Here is a 17,976-nt window from a genome sequence, read left to right as displayed (position 1 = left end):
CTCCCTCATTGTCATCAGGAGTTCCCTCATCACCTCATCTTGATTGGTGGGTAAAGGAGCAGGGGATGTCTCTGGTTGTCTTTCTGACTCTCCGACAGGATCTTGCAGCCCATGTGTGTCTTTGTCACTGTGCTGGCATTCTGTTTGACTCTGTCTCACATGTAGCTCTTCTAGCTCCAGGATACTGAACGTCATACTGCTGCAAGTAGGCAGGAGGTCGACTATCACGACTGGATCTTCTCAAACCTTCAGTCAATGGCTGCTTTGAATCCATGACGCTAATACTGCTCCGGCTCGGAGGACCATGTTTTCAAGGAAGGTAGGTTCAGGGCTTAAGCAATCAGCATCATGGGCTCATCCGGTTAGAATAAGAATAAGCAGTCATCTAATTATTCTCAGGGTTTTCCTTTTATTCTCCAAATCAATAAGACAAAGAAGGAAGTAAAGAAAGACACACATGGACTGCTCTCTCTAAAAAGGACATAAAGTACGATTTAAGTAACTCAAAATGATACATGAACTCAGGAGCCTCAAAGAGAAACTCACCTCAGCTGCCGCCCCATGTGGGAGTGAAGAAAGAGTGAGGGGTAGGTGAGTGCAGTCCTTATATAACGAGTGACAGGTGAGTGCAATTAAGGCCAAGCACCACACCCAATCAAAGGTGAGGAAAAGAAACAAGGTGCATCTGGTGAAGTGAATGTGCTAGAAGGTGAGCCTTTACAACAGGTTCTGGAACCAGTCTTGTGGAGTAGAGATGAACTCTGTTCCAGACTGTCTGTGAAGACATTATGGATCTGTTCAGTGTTTCTGAGGCCCAGGGCATTCCAGAGGTGTATAATAACAGCACAGACAAACTTTTACTGTATTTCAAATATAATTGTCTGTTTCTTACAAGGTAATGATGGTTATTAAGGTATTCTAGTGGGATTCCAATGTTGCCAATAACTCTGTTTGCTTCATGCCTTTCTGTCTGCTTCATTATGTTATGAATGAATATTACAGTCTGAAACCTCTCCAAGCATTTCCTCTTGTGATCTGAGTTGTGTGCTCACATGTTTGTATTTGACTAAAATATGTACCTCGAGGGGAACATAGTTTCCCGTTAGGTATCTTGACCACTTTCATTTCTTTAAAAAAAACTAAAAGTAATCTGCAAAAACCTGGACCAACGAGTTGTAGCTTTGTTGTAGTTTAGCTATGTAGAAATCAAAGCAGCAAAACATCAATTGAATGTGCTTGATAGCAAATTCTTCTCTGGTGTATCTACTGGTACTATAGTAATGCACAGATTTTTCAAACGCAAATATTCTTGAATTTCTATGAAAAGCATCATTCGTCTAGATCACTGTGAATGACTGTGTATAAAATGTTTTACTGCTGAATTTGGTGTTGAATTACTTTAACCAAACTTTAAAATAGAATTCAGACTATCTGGATGAATGGCTGGAAAGAGGGATGATGTTTTTTGCGACCATGCTGAGTGGCTTCTGCCATAGATTATTGCAAGGCCACACATTTAGTTAGCTTTATCTTAATATCAAGGAATAAACAAAGCTGCAATCCATAAACATTTGCACCAACATCACATGAAGAAAGAGGGACAGTGGGCGTTTGTGTTTGTGCAGACTGACGGCTAAAACATTTCAGAACATTTCTGCCATACTTGGGTTTCCTCACTATGAGTCAGAAAGGATACCTCGGGACAAGCCTGACTCTAAATTCCTAAATTTCAGTGCCAAAATAAAGTCCAGGTCATTGCTTTCAAACCCCTGGGTCCCGTGTGGTAAATTTTGTGTTTAGGTAGCAGAAGTGCAGTAGCACTACAGTCAGCTCATTTTAAAAACAAGCGTCACTATTGGAACAGTCTGTTTTAGTGATGGGATTTCCGGCTCTTTTTAGAGAACCGGCTCTTTCGGCTCGACTCACTAAAAAGAGCCGGCTCTTTGGGCTCCAAACCGGCTCTTCAGGTTGTTTTGTTGCTTTAATTAATTTATTATTAACAATAATATAAAATTATGCACAAAAGGAATTACTAATGTAAAAAAAAGAAGTGGTTTTATTTATATATGTTTATATATAAATATATGCGGTGGCCCCTAGAGACAAAACACGTACAAACTCCAAAACACTTTTCTGGCATGAACTGAACTTCCAAAACAGAGCTACTAGATCACTTAAATTACACAATTGAAAGCATGAAAGCATATGTGTATTGTTTGTGTATTTATACACAAGCACTCTGCGCCTGAGCATCCTGGAGCACTTCTGTTGTATTTTGTACGTGTTTTGAGTTTTTATGTGCTTCGGAGTTTTTACGTGTTTTGGAGTTTTTATGTGCTTTGTCTGTAGGGGCCACTGTAAATATACTTTTATTTATTCACTCCACATAAAATGTAATAAACAAATCATATAATACAAAAACAAATCATATAATACAAAAACCAACTATTCACATTTCAACTTTTAACTATTTAAATTTTCAGCTTTTTCCTTTTAAACAAATTTAAAGTGAAACAACACAAAACACTGCAAACCACAGCACAATTAAATATAAATTAAAATATGAAAACAAAAAGAAGATGCATATTCTCTGTCATATGGACCTGCATGAATAAACTTTCTGAATCCTTTATCATCCGCAACTGAAAATAGTTGTGGATGATTACTATACCTTTCTAATGTGATGTTGTTGTCCCTGGCGCTTTCTCTCTCCTTCCCTCCGGCTCTGTTCCTGTGCTACTGCCAGTGTAACTACCGCCCCTCGCCCCTCTTCCCAGCGCAAAGCACAAGTGACTCGGAAAAAAAGTGCAAGAGAGAGGGTGAGAGAAAGAAAAGAAAAAAAAAACCCACGGCTCGCGTCGTTCACGTCAACGAACCGGCTCTAAGAGCCATTTCGTTCGCGACCGACACATCACTAGTCTGTTTCTTTAATGGCCCAAAGCTGAGCACCACTTGTACTATAGCCACTTGGTAAATATTTACCTTCTCTTTTTAGTTTAACAAACTTAAAACTCCACAGGTTTTTAGAAATAAAGGGCAGCCAACCGGACTTTGTACTCAATGGAAAAATGTGCAATTTAGAAAAGACAGGGGGGAAATGAGAGAAAGAGAGACTGAATAATGTGTCTATTGGAAATGTGCCAATAAGAAAATGTATGAATAGGTAATCCACTTCCAGATTTTTTTTGATGGATGGGGCACTTTTATTTCTCTCTTGACTCATTCGCTGCAGGAATCTCCAATCAGGCTGAACTTATCAAGCGTGAAAAACCATGTGAAAGAGAGGCTGACAGAGACAGAAGAAAACAAGAAGGTTCTTTCTCTTTTTCCTACTTGGAAAGCTCATTATTCCTCAAGCTTCCCTCGTCTGAAAAGCGACCCCCTCCTTTACCTAACTTCACTTTTTTTTTTTTTAGTCCCCGCCTCACCTCCCCACAAGCCCACACTATATGAGTGACTAGCTAGTTTTTCTTCTACTCCAGCACCACCTCCATTCTCTCACTGGCTCTTTCATTCCCTCAATCCCACCACTCCTCCCTCCTTTCCTTTTTCCTCCCCTCTCCTTTTTCTCCCTGTTTCTTTTCATTGTTGGTTGTTCACGCCAGCCAGCTGAAAGCCAAAGAGCTCCTCTGTCCGTCTCCCACTGATCAAGCTTTAAGACACAACTTTCCTCAGAGAAACTGAGACTTTACTCCAAAGGAAGCATTCACTTGAGTCTAAAGGTACAGAAACAACTTCTACTTTTAGTATTTTATACCAGTTTATGTGTTTGCAGATACATTTACCCATCTAACCAGAAGCTGTGTTTGTGTGTGTGGATGTGTGGGAAACTGTACACGTGTTGAGGCTAGTGTGCATAAGAGGAAGTTTGCAGCCCTTTGCATAGCAGCACATGGGCTTGTCATAAGAAAGCATGTCTCCAAGGAAGGGTTAAAATATTTTCTTGTGGGATGGTGCTGCTAAATTATTGCTGTCATCTGTCAGAAGTTGCAATGGGATATTGTAATTTTTCAGTCTCACTTAAATGTATTTGTTCATCTGCTGTAGTAGTTTCAAACTATGATAGAGTCACTAACCTCTGTTATCTGATTCAACTAACCGCATGACTGTCTAATCTTAATAGCTGGGTAACTTTTAAAATATTATCTTCCCTCTCAACCAGGCAATTCCAAAGGAGAAGGCGTGACAGAGAAGATCAACGGATCAAGTGAATCATCAGCACCTTTAAGGTGTTCCTGTCACAGCTGAGTGGAGTTCAGGTTTTCCCACATTCATAACAGATCTAAAGATTTCACTCGCAGCTATGACTCAAAGCAACGGTGAGAACCAGCAGAAGACCCGGAGTGGTCTCAAACAAATCCGAGCCGGAATCCAGTCCCGATCAGTAAAAGCCAGACAGAAGGTGGAGAACATGACAAAAGACGATGTGAAGGGATTTTTTACCAGAAATGCCTTTGTGATTCTCACTGTTGCTGCAGTTATTATTGGTAAGTGGGGGAGGATTTATTTTTTACTTCAGGCATGTTTTACATGAAGAATAAATCAGTTCATTAAAAACTGAAGATTACTGGAGTACACCACATAGCCCTCCTCTCTTCAAACTTGTAGAGTGCAGCACATTCTAAGCGTCATGCAAATAATCCATGAATTTGCAACCAACAGCTCCACGCTGTACTAAAAAAGGAGGACGAATAAACACAAACTCTCCAAATGAGAGAATACAGGGAACGTAAATTAACTTCTTAACTGGCCTTTGGCATCAAGCCAAAGGTCAGCTCAGTGCTCTAACCTCTGACTCTTACTCAGTAGGATGTAAGCCGGGCCTGCCTGCTGCCTGGACATCTGCAGCCCTGCTAGAATTACACCATGCCACAACAAACACATTTGATTGATTGTTAAACTCCGGATACTCCTCACTTCAGGCTGCAGGGTCAGCCACCTGGGCTTGTCTGCGGATTACTGATGGAGTGAACAAACAGCTCATTGAAGACACAGACTTCACTGAAACCGAAGATGAAAACAGACATTTTAACAAGAAAATCTCATTTTAAAAATCAATTAAAGCAGGAGTCGCAACCATTGCGCAACTACTGGTGTTTTGAAGAGTCTAAACGGCACATCAAGTGCTTTTCACTTTCAACACTATAGCACCACCTACTTAGATTATCTTTTTTTGAAAGTAGTCACAAGCATTACAGCCTACTAATAATTTTAACTCATATTAAGGATGTATTCATTCCTGTGTTGGAGTTAAATCTAGGACTCTACTAAGCTCATGTTGTCATGTCAACTTAAAATGGTCACATTAAGTTTCTGCTTTGCTTCTGCTTCACACTGCAGGTATAATCCTGGGATTTGCCCTTCGGCCATATAACATGTCTTACCGTGAAATTAAATTCTTCTCTTTTCCTGGAGAACTGCTGATGCGAATGCTTCAGATGCTGGTGCTGCCCCTGCTGGTTTCCAGTCTCATTACAGGTATGGGCATCAAAACATTTTTAGAGCAATGAGGACACTAAAAGATACAGATGCATCTCCATGAAAAATACATAGACTACTCGCTGTCAGAACCTTGTTTTATTCTTGTTTTAGTCACAAGTACATCAGATTAGGAGGTCAGGGAACTAACCCCCATCAACAACAACAATAAAAATAGTCAAGTTTTAAGGGTTACTTTAAATCGTGAATGATGACTTAGAAAAAATGTCTCAAATAGAAATGATTTAGTTACTCTATGAGTAACTGCGTCATAAAGTTAAATACATCTGACACACCCAAGGCCACATTTTTAATCTATTATTAAGGTAAGTAACTTGTAGTCATTGTCTATTTCTGGCTTACCTCTCAGAAACGTACACTTGTATCGAACAACAATATACCCAGCACTTTACTCCCAATATCATAAATACATAATACTACCCTTTGTCTTAGCCACACATCCACAGCAGTAATTCAGAGTGCCTACTCAGTATGTCTCCACAGCTTTCTTCAGATTTTGTAATACAGTATCTAGTGTAGAAATGGCCTTCTAATGTGTACTCTGAGTTCCTGCTATCCTGTTGTGGAAGTGCTGCAACACATCAGTTTTCACATACGAAAAAAGAGCACATGACTCTGTTTTTATGGGATTTTATGTATGTGGATGTCTTAAAACTCGTCCGTGTTTATTTTAAGAAGCTGATAGTGTTGTTTGCTGTTTTGTGGCTTGCTGACCAAAATAACCCTCATGAGTGGCAGAGTGTGTTCACCTAGTGGTGCCTGTTTCTTTTAGGCCTCACGGTAGATGTGTTTAGAATGACCTCATAAGAGAGAGAGAGAGACTCAATCACATGCTTGATCATTGTAGTAATGCTCTAATCTTGCAACAGCATGTCCACAGCAGTCACAGTACATTTTATTTTATTTGAAGCCATTCAGAATTAGTTTATGCAGCTCGTGTAAATTTTGTCCAAATATTGCAGAACAATAACAAAACAAAAACAAATGACATCAAGTTTTCAAGTGTTTAATGCAAGTCAGACACACGCGAGTACTCGATTGTAGCAAGTGTAAGAATGAATAAAGTTATGGAACGTGTAAATTTCCAAAATACGAGTCAACAGCATTGACGAAATAGATAGGAGGGCCTAACGCCCAGTCATTGAGCACTGATTGGAGGGGATCGGAGGGGCCAGTCTCCTGAAGGGATGACATAGACAATTGTCCGATAATAACCTTCTTTGTGCTTCAGCAGGGCGTAACAACAGCATCCTCTGACATCATGTCACATGACCAACAGCATGTGGTAATCAAAAAAAAGAAAAAGGATTCTGCCTTAGTCACAAACTAATGCAAGTTATTAGACGCTATTCAGAACCAGAGACAGTCAAACACAGGGCTGCCCAATCCCAGTCCTCGAGAGCTACTATCCTGCAGCTTTTAGATGCATCCCTACTCCAACACAGCTGAATCAAATGAATGGCTTGTTATCAGGCCTTTGCCAAACACGATGGCATGCTGAAGAGGTAATCAAACCATTTGATTCAGCTGTGTTGGAGTAGGGATGCATCTAAAAGCTGCAGGACGGTAGCTCTCGAGGACCGGGATTGGGCACCCCTGGTCAAACACTACACTGCTGCACGTAGCCGATGCTGTAACAGCAAACATCATCGGCATGAAGAGATAAATAGTAGCACATGGAAAACAAACAGTATAACAATAATATGCAGAAATCTGATTATTGTAAGTTAAAAAACAACTATCACTTCATTCATACGTTTTAAATACAAATACTTTGTTTAAAAATAGACTTTCATGCATGTTCATAAAACCAGAGGTTTTTTTCTCATCTGTTTTTGTCTCTTGATCATTCAGGTATCTTTATTATTTTAATGGGGTAAAGTTATTGCATTACAAGTTCTTTTAGAACACAGTTAAAAGGTGTCCTACTCTAGTTGAGCTAAATGTAACATATATTTCATCAAGTATTTTCATTATGTTCTATAGGACTGATTGCTTTGCATACTATCATGACTTTGAGAATAACATATTATAGAGCACGGGAGCCTCACAGTCATGAGTTGTCTTTTGCAAACCTGTAGCCCTGTGCAATATGACTGTCACGCTCCTAAGACTGGGTAGAAAAGGATTTGGCTCTGAATTGATCTCTTCTAAAAGTGAAGTAGAACTCCAAATCAGTTTAAAGACCTCAAAGGTCTTTTAAACAAAACACAGAGGAGAAAGGACAGGCAGGAAGGAGAAGGCTTATCAGAGAAAATGTTTTTTAATCATAGAATAAGAAAGAGAGAATACAGAGAATGTTTCTTTTTTTCAAAATTATATTTCATTCAGTTTTTCTCTCTCTCTATAGCTCTCTTTTACACGTACTCCTTCACTCGCCCACTCACATAAACTAACCTCTCAATCCATATTGTCCTCAGGCATTTCATTGTGAGAGCCAACTCCACCACAGAACCTTTATACAGCCAAGAATGGGCTGGATAGGAACAAGAGACACGGGCAGTAAAAAAAAATGATGTGAAGGGATCATGAGAGGGAAGTCAGAGGAGGTTTCTGGAAGAGGAACATAAATCAAATCTTTCGAAGTGTGATTTTACAAGGAAATAAAGTCCAAGAGTACCATTGCAGGTCTCATAAGAATGTTCTGCAGCATCATTTTCCTCCTCTGTGCTGTCCTGCATGCACATAAGAATTTTAGCTACATGGAATAAGAGGCATTGAAAGGTACACGATCTCATCAGCTAAGCTGCAAGTTTAAAAACACCAATCTAAATATGAAGTGCCCCTTTCTACAAACCTACAGTCATTATGTCTATTTGCAGTTACTGCACTAAAAGTAAGTTGTTGGTATTTGTAGTTATACCCACTAAGGTGCAGAGGTATTGACTGACCATAAACTGACAGGTAAAGAATTGCTAGAACCGTGGAGTTTGTCTTTGCATTAAGGGCCGACCTCTTGGAATTGCAATGTCCTGCATTTCAACTTCCTCCCCAAGGCAGGCCTACTTTTGTATTTGATGAACATTGCCCATATGAAAAAAGAAGGTCATTGTCCTTCCTCTCCCTCAATCTTTCGTTCTTTTGAAAAGATGGAATTGGTACGGCTGTATCCGCTGTTGCCTGGACAACAGGCTGGAGATCATTGTGTGCGTCTGGGACTAACTAAGTCAACAAGTTTTCCCAGGGCTGTCAGAAAGGGAATTGGGGGAAAGCAAGAGAAGGGGGTTGATTGGGAGGGAAAGGGTGGCAATGAAAGAGGATTGAAGCAATAAGATCAGTCTCCCCTGAAAAAAAGGAAAAAAAGGTGGTGAGATGTGGGTTTGGAAAGAAGGGAAAGCAGGGGAGGTGTACTGGGGGACACTCTGAAATAAGGGGTCATGATGGAGGGGTGGCAGAGAAAGGAGGCGAAGAATTTGGGAGAAGAGAACGAGGAAGGGGAACGGTGAGGAAGGAAGGAAGAGGATCAAAAAGAATCGGATAAAAGCTCAAGTCTGGCCATGTTAAGACAAGAGGTACAGAGAGGGCCAAAGCAGGGGCAATAGCTACACCCACCCACCCACGGACAAACAGAGACACACACTCACAATTGTGCTCTTTGTCTGAATGCCAACTGACATAATCCATTTGCTGGCATCTCACCGTAACCTTAAACATCACAACTAAATACCAAATGACAACCTTTAACCCAGCCTTGATCTATACCCAGTATTAACCTGACCCCTATGACCAAGTCTTAGCCCTCAATATAACTTTCAAGGCTGTGTCATTAAATGAGGACAGACCAAAATGCCTTCACCTCCAATTAAAACTCAAACTGGTTCTCACACACACACTGTGGTATAGACAGTATCAAAGTGAGACATGCGAAATAAACACATACATCTCCCATCACACAAAGCTTTCTTTGCCTTCCTCAGCTCTGAATAAAGATAATGGCCATAATAGGACCTGACACTTTAAAAATACAACACCACTATCGCGCCCATTGAAGCGCCTTGTCAGTTTCTAAATCCAGCTCTCTGAATGGCTGTATTTCTTCTTGCTGCCATTATCCCTACAAAGTCTGTTTAATGCTATTAGAACTGTGGAGGACAGTTTAGCCTCCAGGCGCTGCGACTCCCTCACAAAGTCTTTCCGGCGGCCGTTAAACCTCATTTATTCTGCAGCATCAATTTCTTTCTGAGAACCAGATATTTCTTTTAAAGTTTCTTTCTGAAGCTAAAAATAATTTTGTTTATTTGCTTTTATTGTAATTTTAGTGTCGGCGTATCAAGCTCTATAAAATTTATAGCCTATAAATGTAAGTGCTAATATTACATTTAAATAGCAGAGGTACCTGTCTGGTTGTCATGCCAACATAGCTGGTGGAGGTATTACACCTTTATGCTGGGTAGTACATTCCATAAAACAGAAAAGAAGAAGAAGAAAATAACACAGTAACTTGCTGATTTTTATGGCAGTAACTAGCTACACACACACACACACACATACACAGCACACAAACCTTGAGCTGACGTTAGACTGCTTATCTGCAACCAACATCTCTACACAGTGTGTACACAGCAAACTAATGTTCGCGAGGACATGTAGAACTTTTTAGCAATAAAGAGAGTTCACGGAACGACGCCAGCTCTAGTTTTTAATTCAACTGCCAATTCATTTTTGCAGAGTTTATCCCCCAAATTGTAATTTGCAACTTGGAAAGTATGTGCAGTTTTGCGTATTACAATTTTCCCCTCTGTGTGCTTTAGGTGTTGTTTTTCCATCAGGAAAGGTCAGTCAGATTGTGTTTCTTGCCACTTTTTGTTGTCACAGATAGTAATTCAGATAATCCAGGTGGAGACATTTGATCTATAATTACAGCCTCATTTCCCAAGCTAACCGTATGCTCACAGGGATAGACTTTAGTGATGCATCAATAAAAATCCCTGGGCAGGATTACTGCATTATTCTTTTAATAGAAACCATCATAAAAACAGGAACATGCTCTATCTTTACAAACTTCACTGTAGTATTATTGCACCCTATTTAAAAAATAACCACATTCTTTTTATTCTACTATATACATAAAGAAATAATGAAATATTACAGTCACGAACTCTGCGGTGACTAATTTACATCATGCCCAACACAACCTTTATGGCACCGTTTCTTCATTAGTATATAGGAGTTATTACAGCATGAGTCACTCCATGCTTCTTCCAAAAGTACAGCTGTCAGTGAATGTGTTTATTTATTTTTAAAACTCTGCTCATATGTTTATGATTTGTCATTTTGCAGGTATTGCTGCTCTGGACAGCCGTGCTTCTGGTAAAATGGGAATAAGAGCAGTTGTCTATTACACCACTACAACCATCATCGCTGTTTTCATCGGTATTGTCATGGTGCTCATTATTCACCCTGGAAAAGGATCAAAGGATGAGTTCTCCAAGCAGCAGCAGATAGAGCAGGTCAGCGCTGCTGATGCCTTTCTGGATCTTATCAGGTATACCTTTATGCATTCTGACCAAACAAGCGTTCTCACAAGATCACTCCAGTACAATGACCGAATCAGCAAAAATGAGGATTCATAGTCCCTTACTAATTGCCCTTTTGATATAGGTCACTGAGATGGAGGTGTTCAACCTGGGAGAAGGATTTTTAAGTTGTTTTATCTTTTAATGCTGCAAAATGCACTGCAAAATCACACAGTGGTCTTAATATTCTATACAATTCCTTTTTGATTGTTTGATTGTTTTTTTTGTTTTTTTATCAATATGCATTTGTAGTTTGTAATTTATTCATTCTAATTTTTAAATGTACTGATTTTGTTGTGTTTTGCAGAAACATGTTTCCACCTAACCTCGTGGAGGCTTGCACCAAACAGGTAATTTTTCCTCCACACATTTCCCGTTTTCTTCTACACTTACAGAAAATTGATTATCTCACAAAGATGTCTCACATCTGTACCTGAGTGCACAGTTAGCATTGTTTACAAACTCACAGTTAGTAATCCTTTTCATATTGCCATTGTCATTTCTGACCTATGCTGCCAAAATAAACAGTGGAGTTAAATTCCACGATTAACTCCTTTGGTAGCATCCTTATAAAAACACATTAGACATGCTTTATTTATCTCAGTCTTTGGTAAGGTGTGCATTGCAAAACGTTATTAAAATAGACAAAAAGTATTTTGGGACAGTGATGGCACATCCAGCAAGCCATTCAAACACATCTCCACACAACACATGTTATCCTATTGTGACTTTTGCTTCCTCATTTGAACACAATTTAGGTACGCTGAGATGTGTTTGTGGGTTGTTATATTTTGTGAACATTTGTGAAGGTTGCTTTTTTTTTTCTAGAGTTGATTCCACTCGCTATTTTAGTGAGGTCTGCAAAGATCTTGTCTTGCAGAACCTACACAGAGGACCTGAGGTCAGTCTGCTGGTCTGACCTTGGGACCTCTGCTCTGGCATCTCCGGCATCTCCGGCATCTGATCTTATATTTGCTCTGGCATCTCCTATCTGGGCGGTCTGAAGGATCAGACAGATGTGTTCCCTTATAGGTCATTCCATCTCAAATAAGCAAATTGTTAGAACATTTCTATTCTACCCTCTTTTATTTGCATAAAAATGTTATTGTCCAAAGTTCGAATATAATGAGTTCTGTGACATTTTATTGTCATAAATCAAACACTTTAGAAAAGATATTTTTTGAAAATGGTCAGTCAAGCCACTTCAGGCCATTTTCTTTGCACATTGAATCTGAGGAAATGTTTGAGTTAAAGATAAAAGCCTGAAATTTTCACTTGTCTTTCTTATCATCAAAATGAATCCAGCTCTATAATTTGGGTAGATGCATCAGAAAATGTCTGATAACCAGAAGCTTGAAAAAATTCAAGCCTGTTAAGTCTAATATTTGTGCATGTGCTAATAAAAAAACACTGTAAAAGACCATTAGTGACATTTCTGAATCTTGAAAAGTATTTGATATATAAAACGAAACTTTCACAGCAATAATTGTATATGTCGAGAACAAGTCCCATGTTGATTTGAGCTGGCCTGACCCTTCATCTGTCTTGACTGACCCCACTCATCTTAAAGGAAAAGTAAACCTAAGAAAGAATGTTAAAGACTATTGGTGTTAGGGTACATCAGAACTGGATGGCTTGCATTTGCTGTTGTTTCTCTACATTTTATCTAGAACAAATTTATCCAGATTTATTAAGATGCCAGGATCATCTGGCATCTTATTCCAGTGAAAACTTGCTGACGTCACACAGACACAGAATTCTTATCCAAATACTCATTTTTAAGTTGTATATTACACATCAGTTTCATAGTAATCTTTAACGCTATCTTTAAACTAAGCCATTTTTTTCTTTTTAATTATTTTTAATTACTTTGCCCAGATATTTAGAAACTACTGTTTGAGAGCTGTCTTCTTTCTTTGCTAAATTCCAGTTCAAGACACAATACGCCAAGCGAGTAGTCCATGTGACGATGACTATAAACGACACGTTAGTCGCACCCAATAGCAGCCAACAAATAGAGGAGATGATCCCTGTGCCAGGATCGGTAAATGGAATCAATGCACTCGGGCTGGTGGTGTTCTCCATATGCTTTGGTCTCATCATCGGGAACATGAGAGAACAGGGACAACCACTAAGGGACTTCTTTGACTGCCTGAACGAGGCCATCATGAGGCTGGTTGCCATAATAATGTGGTAAGTACCACAAAGGATGGTTATTGGATGGATGAATGACGTGTTTAGCTTACAAATTCATAACAGCCATCTTTCTTCAGGTATGCCCCCATTGGTATCTTGTTCCTGATTGCTGGTAAGATTGTGGAGATGGATGACATTTCGGCTATGGGTGGCCAGCTGGGAATGTATACAGTGACAGTCATTTGCGGGCTGCTCATCCACGCCATTTTTGTCCTGCCCACTCTCTACTTCGTCATCACCAGGAAGAACCCCTTTGTCTTCATTAGTGGCCTGTTGCAGGCGCTCATCACTGCTCTAGGAACATCATCCAGGTAAAGAAGCATCATCCAAAAGCCTTTTAATATTATTCACTTTTGTGTTGTTTTAGTGATCTGGAAAGAGATTTTACACGTGTGACACTAATGTCTGTGCTGTTCCCAAATGAGTTGAAAACAAACTGCAATAACTTTTATTAACATGTCAATCAGCAAAATAAATTGTGTCAGATTAATAATATTAATAAATTAATTATTACACCACCGTCTCTTGCTCTTTCTGTCGTCTTGCAGCTCTGCCACATTGCCTATCACCTTCAAATGCCTGGAGGAAAACAACAAGGTGGACAAACGCGTGACCCGCTTTGTGCTCCCCGTTGGTGCCACCATAAACATGGACGGCACTGCTCTGTATGAAGCCCTGGCAGCTATTTTTATCGCTCAGGTCAATGACTATCAACTTAACTTTGGACAGATTCTCACCATCAGGTATGTGCTGTACACTGCACTCTTTTATCAGATTTGTTTTGTCACAATTTCCCTTAGATTTTGTGTGCATTTACGCATGGTGTTTCTTTGCCACCAATTAGTTGGAGAGGAATAAATAAGTAGTATTGTAGCCAAGGGAATACATTTAAGTTACCCTCTTCAGTGTTATTACCATAGAATGACTTAATATGGGGACAGAAATTGAATTTCCAGGTAATTCGCTCCATCTGCCTTTATTTGTTTTAGTATCACAGCTACTGCAGCCAGTATTGGAGCAGCTGGAATCCCTCAGGCAGGACTGGTCACCATGGTGATAGTGCTAACATCTGTAGGCCTTCCCACAGATGACATCACACTGATCATTGCCGTTGATTGGTTCCTGTAAGTATTGGCTTTATATTGCTACAAAAAAACACACACACACAAAAAAAAAGCTAATGTTCTTCTGTGCAGTCAGTAAAAAAGGGAGACTAAGCCAGGCTTTTTCACAATTTAGCTGTGAAACTGCATCACTCACTGTACAAACTGGAAATAGTTTGGTATGAGGGAGGAACGGGGAGGATTTAATTTTGAGAAAATAAAATGTAGTGCTGCTGTGTGGTATGAATTCAATCAATTTGGACCTAGTAGAAATATCTGTTGTGCCTTGCACTCTTGATTAGAAGATAAGAGGACAGCTTCCAGAGACACTCCTTTCACATTCCACGATACGTAATCCATCTGGATTTGATTCAATCCACAACTATCTCCTGCGCTAGCCCCTTCTTCCTCCCATCTACTGGCTGTGTACATTCAGTCTGAGGATAGCCTGAAACAGTTCTAAAATCACGCTTACAATTTTCTAATTAAATTTATTTTTATGAACACATGTCGGTGTGCTTTTTTTTGTTAAGTTTAGCATCTTTTGTCCTGTCTTGCTTTGGTTTGTTCTCTTTTGTTTCATGTCTAACCTCCTGTTGTCACCTGTCTTTCATTAGGGACCGGTTGCGCACCACTACTAATGTCCTTGGGGACTCCATTGGTGCAGGCATAGTGGAACATCTGTCTCGCCATGAGTTGCAGAATACTGACCCCGAGGTGGGCAACTCAGTGGTGGAGGAGTCAGAGAAGAAGCCATACCAGCTCATCAACCAGGAGAATGAGTACGAAAATGAGCATCCTGTCAGCAATGAGACCAAGATGTAAAGACAGGGTTAAATTTGCTGCACTGCTTTGAACCACATTTTCAACTCTCAAAGTCCTTTTGACTTCTAAAGTTTTCATCTGATGAGATCGTATGATTAAAGTGATTTACAGCTAGAATCTATTTCAGCCAAGTGAGTTTCACTAATGTGTGAGGCTTCTCTCACATCCCACACACTTGAAGTGATTAGTAGCTTTGTGCTATTCCTAACAGTACTATATGTTATGCCAGAGGGTGGCAGCTGTTTACTATTAAGAATGAAAACAGAGCCCAGTGGTCCATGGCGTGCATGTTATCCAACTTCTCCCAGAACTGTGATGACTAACCTTACCCACTAGAGGCCAGTATTGCTGTATCGGGAAAGCAGCCCACTTGCACACATTTTCTGGCTTTAATTGTTTTTCATTGGTTATGTTTATGAGAAATGTTGTTAAGTGGTAGTAAAAATCTATCAGGAGACTTCATGCACATGGACTAAATGGCCAACATTTTTCAGCCTATATGGAGGAAAAAGTGCTACTACAACTTCTGTACAGTCATTTGTGACTTTATTTTTTATGATCATTGTACAGATATCAGCTGAATGAATGATATATTTACAAAAAGTTTTTTATCCCTTAACTATCCAAAGCAGTATGTGTTGTCAGGCAAACAAAGCTCTCTCTCTTTCTCTCTATAACTATCACCTCAATTACTATAATCATAAATAGTGACATACCAAAACTACTAACTCATGTTTTCTCTCTTTAAATCTGCTCAGCTGCAGATTCGAACTTTAAGTCCTTTAAGATTTTTTTTAAACCAAAAAAGGAGTCTGTAATCCAAATTTCTCTATAGCTTAACAGCAACCAACAAAACATGGTGCTGTTTCAATATAAAGACAGTAATAATGTGGTGACTGTAAGGTGGCGCCTTCAGACTGAAAAATAATTGCCTGGAAAAAAAGAGTTAAATGATAGGTTGGATGTTAAATTTTCATATTTTTCTAGAAACATTATGGTGGATTTTTCTGAATTCAGTTTGGCGTAGAAAGTACAATTTTATGTGTACACTTCTTTGATTTAGATAGAGATCTAACAGATTTTACATCAGAGCCTTTTAGTTTAATGCTTAGCTTTACATTTGAACTAATTCAATATAAAGGACATATAGAATGCATAGCAGATTCTTTGTATAGAAGATCCATCTGAATATAATGTAATTGTATAGGGAAATGTAGATAAATGTGTATATTAATTGTAGCTTAAAATGGCAAAAGGTTACTTGAGGATTGTAAATGTAAAGACGCTCTTACCAAACTAACATTTCCTCTAGTTCCTCTTTACAAATGCAAACGGTGCCGGATTAAAGGACCAAATGTTTCTCTTTACACACTTGAGGAAAATGAATAGATCGTTTGTTTACAGTTCCTGGTGTCTCTCTTGATATGATTTTCTCATTAATTCACAGGTACGCATACACACACATGAACAGGAAATAATGAGAGTTGTAGTTTTATCTTGCATGATTATTTTGTTTTTGTTTTGCTTTTTTGAATAAAAAAAAATAAAATCTTTGGTTGTGTGTTTATTGTTTGATCATGATTATCAGAAATGTGAAATAATCAGTGAATTCTTAGCTTTTGGAAATCGCATATAAATTGAATAAATCTTTGAAATCCACTTTTAGCAGTTGTGAACATACTGTCAGGAATGCATTCATTCAAGGTTATAGGAGGAAGAAAGCAGACCTTGATTCAGTTCTTTATACATTACATAAATTAAAATAAAACATTTAATCCTGGGCAGGTCTTAAAATAAGGCAAATAAAAGTTCAGATGAATTACTAAACATGGCATATCAGATAGTGTCATTATTTATGTAAGAAAAAGATTTGGTCAAAAGGCAGAAATGGAGTATAAAAAAGGAATTATTAGGGTAAGTAGCAGCAAGGAGCTGCTAATCGAATGAACTTGAATAATCTGTCATCAGCAAGTGTGAGGACCCCTATAACAGCAGGTTTTGGCAGTTTGCTGGTCTGAAGCATTCAGGTGTGTTTACACAGTGCCCAAGAAGAAAGCCATCAGCAATGATCTTCGAGTAGAAATTGCAGCTGCCCATCACTCTAGGAAGAGTCTTAAGGTCATTTTCCAAAAATGTCCCTTCTTCTACAGTAAAAAAGATTATTCACAAGTGAAAAAGACAGGTGTAAATGTTCAAAAGAGTGGACATCCAACCAAATTCACATCACGTGGGACTGTACAGTGCTCAGTGAAACGGCAACAAAACAAAAACAACAACAACAACAAACGTACATTTCAGACTCCGCAGGTCTCAGTTAGCATGTTCAAGTTCATGACAGCACATTTTGAAAAAGATTGAACACGTATGACTCATTTGGTAGGTTTGACAGGAGAAAGCCTCTTCTCTCTAAAAAGAAAGTGGCAGCACATCTAAGGTTGCATCTGAATAAACCATAAAACCTCTGGAATGTCCTTTGTACAGATGAGATCAAAGTGGAGATGTTTGGCCATAGTACACAGTTCACATGTTTGGAGAAAACCAAACACAGCCTATGAACACACACAACTCATACCAACTGTCAAGCATGGAGGTGGAGAGCTGGTTATTTGAGCTTGTTTTGCAGCCACTGGACATTGGCACCTTACAGTTGTTAAGTGATAATGAACTCTGTATAGCAAAAGAGTCAATCGAGGTGTTGGCACAGTCAATGACCATACATCAGCCCATTTGAAATGCTGTGGAGGGAGCTAATGAGAGCTGTGCATAAATATATGTTCAGTTATCCTGGACAAGACTGTGCTGAGCAGGTTAAACAGATTTTTGTAAATCAGTTAACA

General features: G+C 39.1%; 1 protein-coding gene and 1 long non-coding RNA gene across 2 annotated transcripts; one reads left to right on the top strand and one right to left on the bottom strand.

The window, feature by feature from the left end:
• Nucleotides 1–251: 251 nt before the first annotated feature.
• Nucleotides 252–2,806, bottom strand: LOC143421493 (uncharacterized). The gene is made up of 3 exons (XR_013101161.1): nucleotides 2,672–2,806; nucleotides 547–775; nucleotides 252–471 (listed from the first exon to the last, which is right to left on the bottom strand). It is a non-coding gene; the product is annotated as an uncharacterized LOC143421493 (long non-coding RNA).
• A 694-nt stretch (nucleotides 2,807–3,500) lies between these two features.
• Nucleotides 3,501–16,692, top strand: slc1a3a (solute carrier family 1 member 3a). Its single transcript, XM_014414452.4, has 10 exons — nucleotides 3,501–3,722; nucleotides 4,163–4,487; nucleotides 5,341–5,478; nucleotides 10,780–10,984; nucleotides 11,323–11,365; nucleotides 12,946–13,208; nucleotides 13,289–13,522; nucleotides 13,760–13,954; nucleotides 14,201–14,335; nucleotides 14,932–16,692. Exons 2-10 carry the CDS (start codon nucleotides 4,304–4,306, stop codon nucleotides 15,137–15,139), a joined length of 1,605 nt encoding a protein of 534 aa, XP_014269938.1. The 5' UTR covers nucleotides 3,501–3,722; nucleotides 4,163–4,303; the 3' UTR covers nucleotides 15,140–16,692.
• Nucleotides 16,693–17,976: the final 1,284 nt, after the last annotated feature.

Source organism: Maylandia zebra, linkage group LG12 (genome assembly GCF_041146795.1).
Source record: "Maylandia zebra isolate NMK-2024a linkage group LG12, Mzebra_GT3a, whole genome shotgun sequence".
NCBI lineage: Eukaryota > Metazoa > Chordata > Actinopteri > Cichliformes > Cichlidae > Maylandia > Maylandia zebra.
Note: the sequence above shows the minus strand (reverse complement) of the source record. Positions and strands in the feature narration are given on the sequence as shown.